Source organism: Dermacentor silvarum, chromosome 1 (genome assembly GCF_013339745.2).
Source record: "Dermacentor silvarum isolate Dsil-2018 chromosome 1, BIME_Dsil_1.4, whole genome shotgun sequence".
Classification (NCBI taxonomy): Eukaryota; Metazoa; Arthropoda; class Arachnida; order Ixodida; family Ixodidae; genus Dermacentor; species Dermacentor silvarum.
In genome coordinates, this window is record NC_051154.1 from 298,960,187 (window position 1) to 298,972,790 (window position 12,604).

Here is a 12,604-nt window from a genome sequence, read left to right on the forward strand (position 1 = left end):
TCGAGAACCAGGGCCTGTCTGGGTGTCCAGGCCCGACAGCAAAATGAGCGTGCGCGCACGGTTATGAAATCTGCAGCTTAGTTTCTGGCCACTGCATGCTCACATTGCAAGCTAAGGTGTTATTTAGATGAAGAATTGGGTAACTGCTAGCCCTTACAACTTTGACAATCTTATTTCGATTGAGCCGTACTGCTTATCTACAACAAATTTAGCTAATGTAAAACTTTGTCGCAGTAGGTCCTTTCAGGAAGAAGACAATTTTAGGTTCCATGTTGGCCCAGGATATGCGTGGCGCTACCGGTTTCTCACCTGCGTGCAAATATTGGAAGCTGTAGTCTTGCACGCTGGTAGTACTTCCATGACTTCTCAACCTTCGCCATGAGCTCACGGTCTATCCGAAGGTTGGACTTGCTGGACACTGTGAGCTGCCGTCCTGTCATGATGTCGTAAATAGTTCTTTTGGCGCCGGCGTTGTCGGGCACCACGTCACTGCCAGATGCCTCCTCTTCGATTTCGTCATCGGGCAGGTGTGATGCATTGGCTACAATTGTCTAAAGAAAGCAACAATTTTCTTTAAAGCTGTGATGCTGCCTAGTTGGCAATGTATGCAACGTGGTAGCTTTTTAAGAAGCAGCATACGACACAAAACAGCTCTAGTTGCATACAATATTTGCCATAAGAAAATACAGAATCACTGAATCCGACATCGTTAAAACATATAAAGAATCATCATGAACGCAATATTTCTGAAAGAAAATAGCTTTTGAACACCATCATACGACGACATCGGAACAACTTGACTGCTTTCAGGTGATCAAAGTTAAAACGTCAAATGAAACTTGATACTGTTATCAGCGATAAGCATTTTAAATTTACTTCAGTATATCAGAGCATTCGTTATATCCATTTCTGGGCGTAATAATGCTACATCCGTGCCTGACTGTAGTGGGTGACAACTAAACAATACGATGCAGCAGCAACTACAGGTCAGCCAGACTCCAAGACAATTTGTACAGATGTGCAAGCCAACTGACTTCTTATTTCTGGGATGTCAAAGTGGAGGCGAACTTGTTTCAACGTCGGCATCTCTGTGGGACTACACTTCGGACCGTAGAGGCACACAACACCAGTGCAACAGTTTTATAAATGGAGCTAGTAGAGAATTCTTAGGCTGTCACCAAGCACAGTTGCTGATTTTCATGTATTGTTTTGGAGAACTAACAAAGTGTTGATCATGTTCCCCATTTAGGGCTGGGCTCCTTCTACGAAGCGGGAAATGTGAACAGCGATTTTTTCCAACCGAAGGAGCGCACTTCAACATGGAGTGCATACGAGCCTACTTATATTTGATTCAAACTCACAGGAAATGCAAATTTTTTACTAAATTAGCACATCCTTAAATTATCCCAAACAAAGTTGTGTGTTTGAATTGATATGCACACCAGGTCATGTACAAACAGCCATACAACCTGGTCTACCGGAGGAGTAAAAAAAGAAAGTGCGATACCTACAAGTTACCTGGTTGTCAGTGCCATTTTATAGCAGCAGTAGCCAACATGCACCACATTCAAATAATCAAATGTTGCTCTTTCGTGTCTTGTAAAGGTTCTCTAAACAGCCAACTTTCCGATGTTGCTCTGTCTAGGAATGCCAAAACGTTCTAGTTACCTAAGTACTGGTTCGAATTGGGCACTTTTTCAAAAACCACTGAACACACGGTGGACAAAATAAAAGTTTCTTTTTCAGTAATAATTGAATTTGATCATCGCGAGCAAACTGCATTGTAAATGCACGACTTAAGGAAAAAACTTTTGAGCGCCTGTGTCATACAATAACATGTGGGTGCAAAACATGTAAAGGAGGAAAGAGGAAAATAGGAAAAGAGGCAAAGTAAAAACAGGGAAATAAAGAATAAAATCACGGTTATGAAAGCCCTACGTAGAAGGTTCGCAGTGTAGCAAAAGGTATCTGCTTGGAGCGCCCGCTACAACAACGGTTACAGCGAAGCAAATGTTTGTTCGCTCACAACTTGAAGTATGTAATCTAGCAGCAAATTGTAAGAGCAACTTGACACATTCTTGACACAATGGCACACTTTAAGAGGATGACTAAGTGAACTAGACTAATCGAATTAAAAGGATGAGTAAGGAAATGCCAATTAAGAGGATGAGTAAGTGAAATAAGAGGATGAGCAAGCACATTAAGAGGGTTGACTAAGCGAATTAAGGGGGTGTGTAGGTCATGCGTCCATCTTTAATGCGTCGGCACTTGGGCTTTCGGCTTCAAGACGTCTTAGGAATAAAATAACAGACCCTGTGAATTTTGATCACATGTTGTATATAAGCCTAGTTGTGCCACCCATGTGCACTTTCTCATCCTATATTTTTCTAGTAATGTTCACCGTCCTGTCTATAGCATTCTAGCAGTGGCACTAATGATGAATTGTTCTAACTTCGAAGAAGTGAGTGAAGCTGCACTTACTTTAAGGTCGAGGACCACCGTTGTTAGGTCGGTGGTCTGTATCTCGGGGCGCTTGAACTGGTCCCAGGAGAGGAACTCATTTTCCGTGATTAGGTGGCATGACTCTCCAGATCGTACACGACCTGCGCGACCCGCTCGCTGCTGGACACTAGCCATCGACGCGGGGAGCGTACCGAGCAGGCTTACACCCGTGGATGGGTTGAAGCGCTGATCTCGGTGAAGACCAGTGCATACAACGTACACCACGTCGTCGACAGTGACGGATGTCTCAGCAAGGTTGGTGGACAGGATCACCTTGCGCACATCTGCAGGCAGAAAGAGTGCAGGAAATGTGATGAAAGATGGGTTTCTAAGTTGGTTTCCAGCCAGTGAAAGAGCTTTGCAGGCATGCTAATCATCGTGTTTTTGCCGTAGCTGTGACTCGTGGCAACGCTGTTCCGTTTCAGTAGAATCTGCGTTTTGAGTGGCATCGTCTACGTCCGCTTTGAATTTATTGTGTATGAAACGAATCAATCAAACAATCAATCACTCTTTATTGGCGATAAGAGCAGGAGTGATTCATAGGGAAATAACAATGGGTCCGCAATATATTCACTCAAAAGAGATGTCAGCTACGCTTCCTTGCGGAATGTACAACTAACCGAGAGACCTTTTGCGTTTTCGAAGTTGAGCGGCGCTCTGCTCCTGCCGATGACGAACAGCACCAGTTTGCACCAGCCATCCATATGCGCAGCGAGCAAAACTGAGAGCAGCCCGCTCATTTTTCCGCCATGGCATGTATTACCCATCAAATTATTCGCTTCTTTGACAGCGTCTGCCAAAACAGTGCATTTCAATTTTGTCGGCATTACATATTTCGGACAACGCAAAAAGTGATCGCGTCCCCATTAGAAATGTACTTGCAGGAGCACGGCGTGGCACAGCGTTCGATATATCGAGTGTGGCGGTGAACAGGAGTTCAATGTACGCGTAGTACATCGCTATACTTGTGCAAAGGATTTAAAAGGTAATTTTACAACTATTCTATATAGAGAATAATTTCGTTTATCTGAGTTCAATATATCCGGGATTGACCGTATGCAGAAGGTCCCAAGGTTATAAACCGCATAAAAGTAAAGCCTGCTAACATGATGCAGTCGACTTCTATTAATACGACCCTGAGGAAACAATTATTCGGCGAGTCGGGTTAAGGTACGTTGCTACCTTTTTGGAAATCTTTTTAGATTTTCACCCTAAACTGATTGCTTTGTGTCTGCCTTCAGAAAGGCTGCTAAAAAAGACCCTTCGAGTGTCTAAGGTAAAAAAACCTAAACTAATAAAACTAATTGCCATTTAATAACAAAAATTAGCCGAAATATGTCCGTCACCCCAGCAGTCATAAGTACCGATACTACCGCATGAAAAGATGTATGCAATATAAACCTACATTGGCTGCAATGTAGGTTTATATGTAGGCTGTGCAATGAACCCTGATATTTGTGCTGTCATCAGTATTAAGTGTGTTAAAGCAGAAACAAAATTGTGTCGTTTCAGGTGGTTGCATTTCAATTGAAATCCTATAACCTCAAAAGTTATTCATGGCTTTCAAGTTCATTGTACAGCTTATGTTTAGGAAAGAAGCATGAAACGTTTCACTGAACAATATTAGTTTATTCAAAAGTTACGAGCTCTTGCGCAACAAAAACAACTGAAAAAAAGATTTCGAGAAGAACAAGAATAAAAGTTTTCGAAACATTTAATATACATCAATGGAAGGTTGTGAAAGGCTAAAATTCACGACGCTCATAGGTGAGTCCCTCTTTAGCTTCCACGAGCTCACCTTTACATCGTTTTGCTTGGCGACATACCTTAAAGAGGCAGAAAAAACTTTCAAACCCACCGCTGATTCACGTGGCAGTATTGGTCTGATTTTAACATGTCCCTGAATCGAACGCACATCCACATTTTATGGATTCAAAGCAGAAAGCTAACATAAAAATGACAGCTCTTATGTAAAGTAGAAATCGAATGTGCACCGAATATTTTAGCAACAAAAATATAGCATGTCTCTGTTTATGGCGAAGTCTATCGTCGTTACTCTCGGAGCACCTTAAGACTGTGTATGAAGAACTTCTACGCGCTCTCCGTTCGGTTCATAGTGCGTCTGATATTCCGAATCTATCAAACGACTCCACAAAAATCGCAAATGGGATGGTGGCCCACAACGAAGACTAACCACTTTAATAGCTCATCCTGCAACGCATGCGATTTTTCAAATGCCTAGAACATGTGACGCAACTTGTAGCTGATAGATCGACATGTAAAATAGGTTATCTTTTGAATGTGCTCACGTAATCATACTGAATGAAGCCCGTCGTCATCGTCATGTTATGTGATAAATTGTTCTGTTGCCATTAGATGTCGCCATCTTGTGATTGCAATGGTGATGACGCTGGCTAGGCTGGGTCTGACGGTAGGCTCTTGCGAATGCTATGAACTCGGTTTTGGTCTTGGTTTTATATCGGATTGCGCTATACCGGGAACCTTAGGCCGAATTTTCTTGGACAAAAAGGTGTGCGATTAAATCGAGTAAATGCTGTAATAAATCATTGTGAGCAATCGTTTTCGCCTGAATATCTTCTTGGGGGAGGCCAAAAATAGGCGTTTTTGACCGGAGATGGCATTTGTCTGACGCAATCACTGTGCCCAAAGTGTGGCCAGAACAGACACTGCACTATTGGATTCATTACTAACGTCATCATTGGGGTCAGGTGTGTGGATGCTGACCAGCCAAGTTTGAATCATGAAGTGAGAGCCAATTTTAGGATCAAAATACCAAAACTTTCGGTCCATAGCTGGATGCCGGCTTAGTATGGATGCTGGCTGAGACTTCAGTCTGGATTGAGTTAACCAAAAAAATTATTTACGGGAGTGCAATTACCTGAAATCTACTGTATTAAACTAAACTGGCTGCAAAGCACTACCACTCTGCAAAATTTGACAAGCCAGCGGTTTTTCAATGAGGGATGAGCGCAGAGTGGTAGTATATATCTGGCGCTGATGTTTAGGGAGCGTTCAGTACAAACAATAAAGAACAGATAAAGCAAAATAAACATATCTATACAAAGTCAGGCACATTGCAGTAAAAACATGTAGTATTTGATAAATGTTTAATGCCATCGGCCCTGGGAAGCTTCAAAAAAGCGATGTCGAATTTGCTGTGAATATTAAACTGTATAAAATCAAGTAAATAGGCAAATCGATTTGTACCGCCAACCAATAATCTGTCCGACCAATAAACAAACCAACCTGCTGGAGGATTTTCAAAGATCTTTTGCTCTTCCTGGTATCGGAGACGCGAGTGCAGCGGCAGAATCCAGTCGTCAGACTTCGCTGGAGCTCGCTCGGAAAGCTCTGCTCGCACTTTGTTGATTTCGTTCCACCCGGGCAGGAAACAGAAAATCGCTTCGGAACGCTTCATCTCCACGATGTGCATGAAAACGTCGGGAACAATCCGGACCGCGTCAGAACCACACTGCAGAGGACAAATTGAGAGCTGTGACAATTGCAGTCCAACTTCGATATAACAAACACAGATATAACGAGTTGTAAGCTATGACAAAGTAAACATAGGAAGGCTCATCACTAATATCAGCATGTAACGAATACGTGATCCTCATTAAGTCGCACTCTGATATTTCGAAATATCTGTCAAGTGGAAATTTTTTTCCAGCAGTGATGTCATTTCATGTTTTTTTTTCACCCCTTATCTTGAAAAAGTTCTTCCGGCAAACTCCGGATATCTCTAAATCCCAACTTCGTAAATACCAGGGAAAAGGCAATGGGGCAGCGTCACTTGCAATCGCTTTTCAAACGGTGGCGGCGTGCTAGCTGAGCCAGATGCTGCGCCAGGCCGCACTCCCCCGCTTTTCTTTCCCCTTCTTTCTGTCCATTACCGCTCGAGGCCACTTGCTCAGCTGGTCGTTGCCACTTTGTTGTGGGCTCACACAGCACCTGTGAGCTGAAGTATTTATCTCCCTCTCGTTTAAGATGTTGTCAGTGACAACATCTTAATTTGTGACCTTGAACAAGATGATCAGGGCTTTTGAGCGGGTGCGATCAGCCCACATGCTACCAAATAGGCACAGTTGTACGAGTCATAGATAGGCAGGGTGCTAGATTATGATATGCGAACATCTAACTAGCTCAAACAGGCTGGGTGACTGTTGCGACCCTAATTTAAAGGGAATGCCCTTAGAAATCGTTATTATCATCACACAGAGGGAAAAGGGGAAGAAGGGGCAATGACACTATTTTAGTTATTCTAGGGACTGAAGCTATGCATAGCAGACATGGAAGGCGGCAACCGGATGAAGTTGTGCATGGCGCGGCAGTTGAGAACAGACCCAGTAATCGGAAGCGTTTCACACAGCCAGAACTTCTAGACAGCCGTTTGTGCCGTTACCTTTCGAAACACTTCTGCGGTCACAACTTTTTCTAAAACGAGGTCGTCCACAAAGAACTGAGTGACTGGGTGTGCCTTGCCCCGAATCATGATGACAGGCGCAGTAAAGTGCAGGTTCTTCTTGGTCCCACTCCTCTACTCTGGCGTCCGAGACGCACCGCCAGAGACGATGTACGCGAGTGAGGAGTTCTGCCACTACGAATAGCGGCGACGGGTTCGCTGAGTTGAAATAGACTCCGATGACGATTGAAAAAAAACACTTATATTCACAACTATTTACAAGAATTTACAAATACAAATACAAAACACATACAATACGGAACTGGTACACATAGGGCGACCCTATATCGACATAGTCGATGGTGCATAGCACCGAAGTTTGTCCAGAACGCTTGGACGGGGCAACGGGGCCACGTTTTCAACCCTTCGGTGCCCCGCCCCAAGCATTTACCACCCAATTGCCACCGAGTGGCTGTGAGTGGTCCGCCGACGCACCAATCACGAATCCTGTGCTAGGATAGTCTTGTTCGCCGGCGCTTCCAGTATTGCGCTTCTTCCAAGCGCCCTTTCCTCTACCACCTTTTACGGTATCTTTCTCCCTATCCCTCAAAACAACATACAAATAACCACGTTCCAAGAAAGGGGGGGGGGGGTGACAGATGCATAGCATGCGTGCTCCCGCGCAACGCCACAGCGCCCAGCACAATGGGCTCAATGAAATCCTAACAAGCAGGCAGCACCTGCAAGCCAAAGTGCTTGACCTTTGGTCTGACCCCTTCCCCGCTCGCACTTACTAGAAAAACTGATCGCGCAGTCGCTGCGGGCATACGTCAATGAAACCTGGCGACCGACACTTTGGGCTCACGTACCCCTATTCAGTAAATGCTTGCTCAGAGAAGCTCTTTACAATGGTCAATTGGCCACGGTCTCCGAAACGGGTTGTCAAAGGCGGTTACCGTGCAAAATGTGCTCGTGGTGAAGAATGCACACTGCATTCACGCTCTCTGTGCCCATTGCCCGACCGGCACTCGCACATCAGGGGCCAGCGACCCTCACGGACATCGAAGCTTTTGCTGTCAGGTCGCCTGCACGCGATGTACGTGACGAATCACCGATATTCCCCCTTCTTTAGGTCGCTTTGTGTACTCTCGGGTGCCATTGGCTTCGGTACGCACCTTCCACGTTTGCTCAGTGCCAGCCGGCTCTACTCACCTCACCACGTGTCAGGTATAATGGCATGTCATGAGCTGCGCCTCTGCCTAATCTCGGCACCGTCGCCGCGATGGGCGCCCACCACTGGCCCCTACTCCTCCCATTGTATCTCTCTGGTCAAGCGACGATCATTGACAAAATGCGCTAGCTGTCTCTTCCCTTTCTTCGCAGCAGTTTCACTTGGCGAGACCAGGTTCAAGGAAAACTCCCATCTTAAGCCCTCCGAGCAGCAATTAAATTAGCTAGCGCTTCTAGCAGCAGGCTTACAGGCGCGTCGTCGAAGCACTCCGAAAACTTCTCAGTGTTGATTGTCGCACTCATCAGAATCACCTGGCGGATGAAAAAAAAGCACGCAATACACCGCTATAAAATTTCTTCAGCAATCCATTTATACCTATAACACATTCAGAGCCTTTCAATATAACTTAAAGAGGAGAAAGGTTTACAGGGCATTTGACATAAATTACAGAAAAAATTTCAGGAGCAAATGTTAAAATACACAATACTTTGACAGGAACACATTAGGTACCAAACCAGAAAGAACAAGTAAACAATCACAGTGAAACGGCACTCTAGTCTGAATGTTGACCAACGCATCACGAAACAAGAAACTATCACTGATAGAAACAATGGTTACAAAAAGGTCGTTTCACTTCAGTGAAGTCCGAGGTATGATATGACAGAGAGAATGTATTTGAGTTCTGCAAGAAGGGACATGAACCTTATAAGTAGGAGTGTGCGAATGCTCTAAAATTTCGAATGTAATCTATTATATGAAACGAAAAATTTATCATCCATCCGTATGCAGCATGAAGCTACAACTTTTCCTTTTATGAACCTTCCTGTACCTCGGCGAATTCTGCAGAATTGATTTGCCGTTGATTATATGTTTAATATTCGTATTTATTTCGAGAACTAGGCAATAAAAACAACTCGAATATATTCCTGGTTGTGCGGGAGAAATAATGGTTCTTAGCGTTTATTTCTCTCTTAGCTAATAATATGTGTTTGATTTTGCGCAAAATTTTGTGGTCATTTTGTGCCGCTGGCGAAATTTCGCCTGTAAAGCACGCTCAGCCGCTGGATGTATACGCATTGCTATAAAACCAGCCTCACAGTAGCAAGGAGCATGGGTTCGCGGAAAGCAAGGGTGGACTCTTTTGCAGCGGCAACCCCAGTCCGAGCTTATCGCTTGACAAGAAATGCGATGAGTAAGGGGCTGGCGCAGGGTCACGTGCCTCTGAGATTCGACGTTGCATGATAAGGCACAGGTTTTCCTGTGGAAATTACTAGATTACCACGGACCCTTATCAGCAATCGGCAACGCGTAAACGAAGCGCCGCCAAACCGTGATCTCCTGATAACGGTGTAGTACTCGCTGATTCTTTGCAACATTGCGTGGCAGCAGCGCATGGTGCAGCGCTCTCACCATTTTGGGCTGCGTTGACAGGAACGCTTGAGCGGCCGTTGTTCCCATGGTGGATAGACAGGAGGTCGTTCCAAATCGTTGAAACCACTGACCTACCTATCGTGCTGATCAGTGGTTCAAACAGGCGTAATGCACGTGGTGATGCACGCGGAATTACGCAAAAATGAGAGTGACGCGATCGTTGGATCCGATATCACACCGGTGCACGCCCCGCGCTATGCTACTTATGCTGTACGCCTCCTCCATAGAGGCGTGCCTTGAAAACGCGTGACCATGCGTGAGCTTCCGCGCGGCTTCCGAAATCCGCCCGCATGTTGAAGGCCGTTTCATCATTGTGGTTACACTGAAGTGGGGTGTGCGCTGCCGTGTGCCATGTTTGTTCGCACTTACCTGCTTTGGTTTTTCACTCGTGTGCGCTCTTTTTACCATCACTGCGTTGCAAGCGTTTGTTCTAAGAGTAAATATATTGACGCGTGCTCTATGTAGACATTTAGACTACTATGACGATATCTGCTTTAACGTGATCCGTGTAGTGTGACAGGGGGAACTTGAAGACGAAGAAGACGTCTGTTGTTCTGGTGGTCTTTTCGAACAGGCTGTTCCGCTGTGGTCTTGCTCCGCCGTTGATGTCTATTGTTCGCGTTGAACCGCGACACATGGTGGAGGTTCTGGGTACACAACCCTGCCTGATGCTCCGGACTCCTCCTGGGAGCCGTTCATCCAGCCCATCTGCAATTACAACTCCTGTGCATCGCTTCAGTCGGCGGTTGCTAGGCCTTTCCCCCGAGCTCAACCCCCTACAAGAACGCTCGTCCGAGCCCTGTCTACCTCTGCCAATGGCAACCGCCAGCCTCCCACAGGTTCCACGAGTTCCACAAGACAACCCTTCTGCAACCACTGTTTCCCGATCGCTTTCATGGTGGCGCACATGAAGATGTTGAAGACTGGCTTGACCAGTACGAACGTGTTGCCAAGGTCAATGGGTGGGCTGCTCAACAAAAGCTCTCCCACGCGTATTTCGCCCTTGACGGTAGTGCTCGCACGTGGTTTGAAAACCGCGAAGCCAGTTTCGCTACATGGAATGATTTTCAACACCAGCTAATTCAAACATTTGCGAGAGTCGATCGACGGGACCGTGCCCAGCAACTAATTGAGCTGCGCTTTCAGAAAGCCAACGAAACTGTAGCGATGTTTGCCGAGGACATGGCCCGCCTGTGTCGTAGAGCTGACCCTCACATGCCCGAGGAAAAGAAATTACGCTACCTTATGCGTGGCATAAAAGAAGAACTGTTCGCCGGACTTGTGCGCAATCCACCGAGTACCGTGGCGGATTTTATAAAGGAAGCCGCTGCTATTGAACGCGCACTCCATCTAATGTGCAGGCAGTACGATCGCTTGCCCACCAGCACTCCTATCAACGCCACCGCAATGACCGTTAGCAATCAGAACTCCCTTCGTGATCTAATTAGGCATATTCTTCGCGAAGAACTCTTCAGAAGATCCGGATACCAGCAATGGGCACACCCATGGCGTCAGTCGCTGAAGTCGTACGTGAGGAAATTAGGCAAGCGTTCTCCGCAGGCGATCCTGGTTACGAGCAGCGTCCCCTAAGTTATGCCAACGCTGTCCGACGTCAACCAGCTGTTATGCCCATGCGGTCGCAACATCAGCCGCCGAGACCCACACTTTGGTCATCACCACCAGAGGAACCTCTCAGACACCCACCCGTTGTGCCGATCCCGTCCTACCGCCAGCCGTCATCCGCTGAATTTTGGTCACCGCCACAAGACGAGGCTTCGAGGCGCCCGCAAATTCGAAAAACGGACGCATGGCGCACGGTTGATAGCCCCCCCCCCCCCTCTGTTATCACTGCGGAGGCATCGGCCATATTTCCCGCCATTGCTGGTACCACGACGCCTCATTTCGACCTCTTCAGTCCTGGTCTGACGGTCGACGCACCAGTGACTACATTCCACGCCGCGACAACGCTGCTTTTCAAGGTCCTCCGGTGGCGCGCACTCTGAACGATGACTCTCCGCCTAACCACCAGACCAATTTTGGCCGACGGTCACGCTCTCCGTCCCCTGCTCATTCATCTTCACTGAATGGACGTGCCTTTGCTGACCTCCGGGGAAGGAGGTCGCCCAGACCACGCCGGGGAAACTAACGGCGGCGACCTCTGGGGGTAAGGTTGCGGGCCGGCAACAAGACGATGAAAAACCCGCAATAATCCCGCCTCAAGACGCAGTGAAACCGACACACTCTGATACCGACGAAATTGTGAGCGCAGATCTTATTGTTTGCGTTGACGGAAAGCAAGTGCGAGCGCTAGTCGACACTGGTGCCCATTATTCGATAATAAGGGAAAGCCTAGCCGTTCGCCTTAAGAAAGTAAAAACGCCCTGGATGGGACCCCACATAAGGACTGCGGGTGGCCAACTGCTCACGCCTGCTGGAAGCTGTACGGCGAGAATCACCATAGGAGATTCTTCCTTCGTGGCAACTTTCGTCGTTCTTCCAACTTGCTGTAAAGATCTGATCATAGGCATGGATTTTTTACGGGAATACGGCGCCATAATCAACATCCCGGATCGCTTGGTTACGTTCCACAAAAGCCCTGATTTATTTCCCTGCTTAACGCCGCAACACAACTCCTTTCGTCTAACCGAAAACGACGTGGTCGTCCCACCTCGGTCATGTATCCTTGTTTCGGTGGCATGTGACGTACTGTTTTATTGTGAAGGAGTTGCAGACCAAGAAACCCCCTTGTTATTTACTCACGGTATCTCCGTTGCTCGAGGCAACGTAAATATCACAGATGGGCGCACGAACCTGTTAACAAATTTTAGCACCGAGCGACGGCACCTACAAAAGGCCACGGCTGTGGCTTACTTTGACGATGTCGCTGATGTTCGTGGGTGCTTTTCTGTACTAGAAGAAGCCCATGCGCAAGACCCAGCACCTGTGCTTCACGTAAACACTACTTTAACGCAGCTCGAGCGAGAACGACTTCTTGCGCTACTGGCTGAGTTCCACGA

At 46.7% G+C, this 12,604-nt stretch overlaps 1 protein-coding gene across 1 annotated transcript; it reads right to left on the minus strand.

Moving 5' to 3' along the window:
* Window positions 1-305: 305 nt before the first annotated feature.
* On the minus strand, window positions 306-9,614 carry LOC125942954 (ATP-dependent RNA helicase DHX30-like). Its single transcript, XM_049661235.1, has 5 exons — window positions 9,567-9,614; window positions 8,405-8,467; window positions 5,770-5,995; window positions 2,482-2,786; window positions 306-551 (listed from the first exon to the last, which is right to left on the minus strand). The coding sequence occupies exons 1-5, from the start codon at window positions 9,612-9,614 to the stop codon at window positions 306-308; spliced, it is 888 nt and encodes a 295-aa protein (XP_049517192.1).
* Window positions 9,615-12,604: the final 2,990 nt, after the last annotated feature.

What these genes read in the sequence shown, in the direction of transcription:
- LOC125942954 (XM_049661235.1), bottom strand. Translation starts at nt 9,614, where the DNA reads ATGGGAACAACGGCCGCTCAAGCGTTCCTGTCAACGCAGCCCAAAATG. An exon ending in AGTGCTTCGACGACGCGCCT is followed by an intron (nt 5,996 to 8,404) that starts GTAAGCCTGCTG and finishes TGTCCTCTGCAG; the next exon opens with TGTGGTTCTGACGCGGTCCG. An exon ending in CGGTGGTCCTCGACCTTAAA is followed by an intron (nt 552 to 2,481) that starts GTAAGTGCAGCT and finishes TGCTTTCTTTAG; the next exon opens with ACAATTGTAGCCAATGCATC.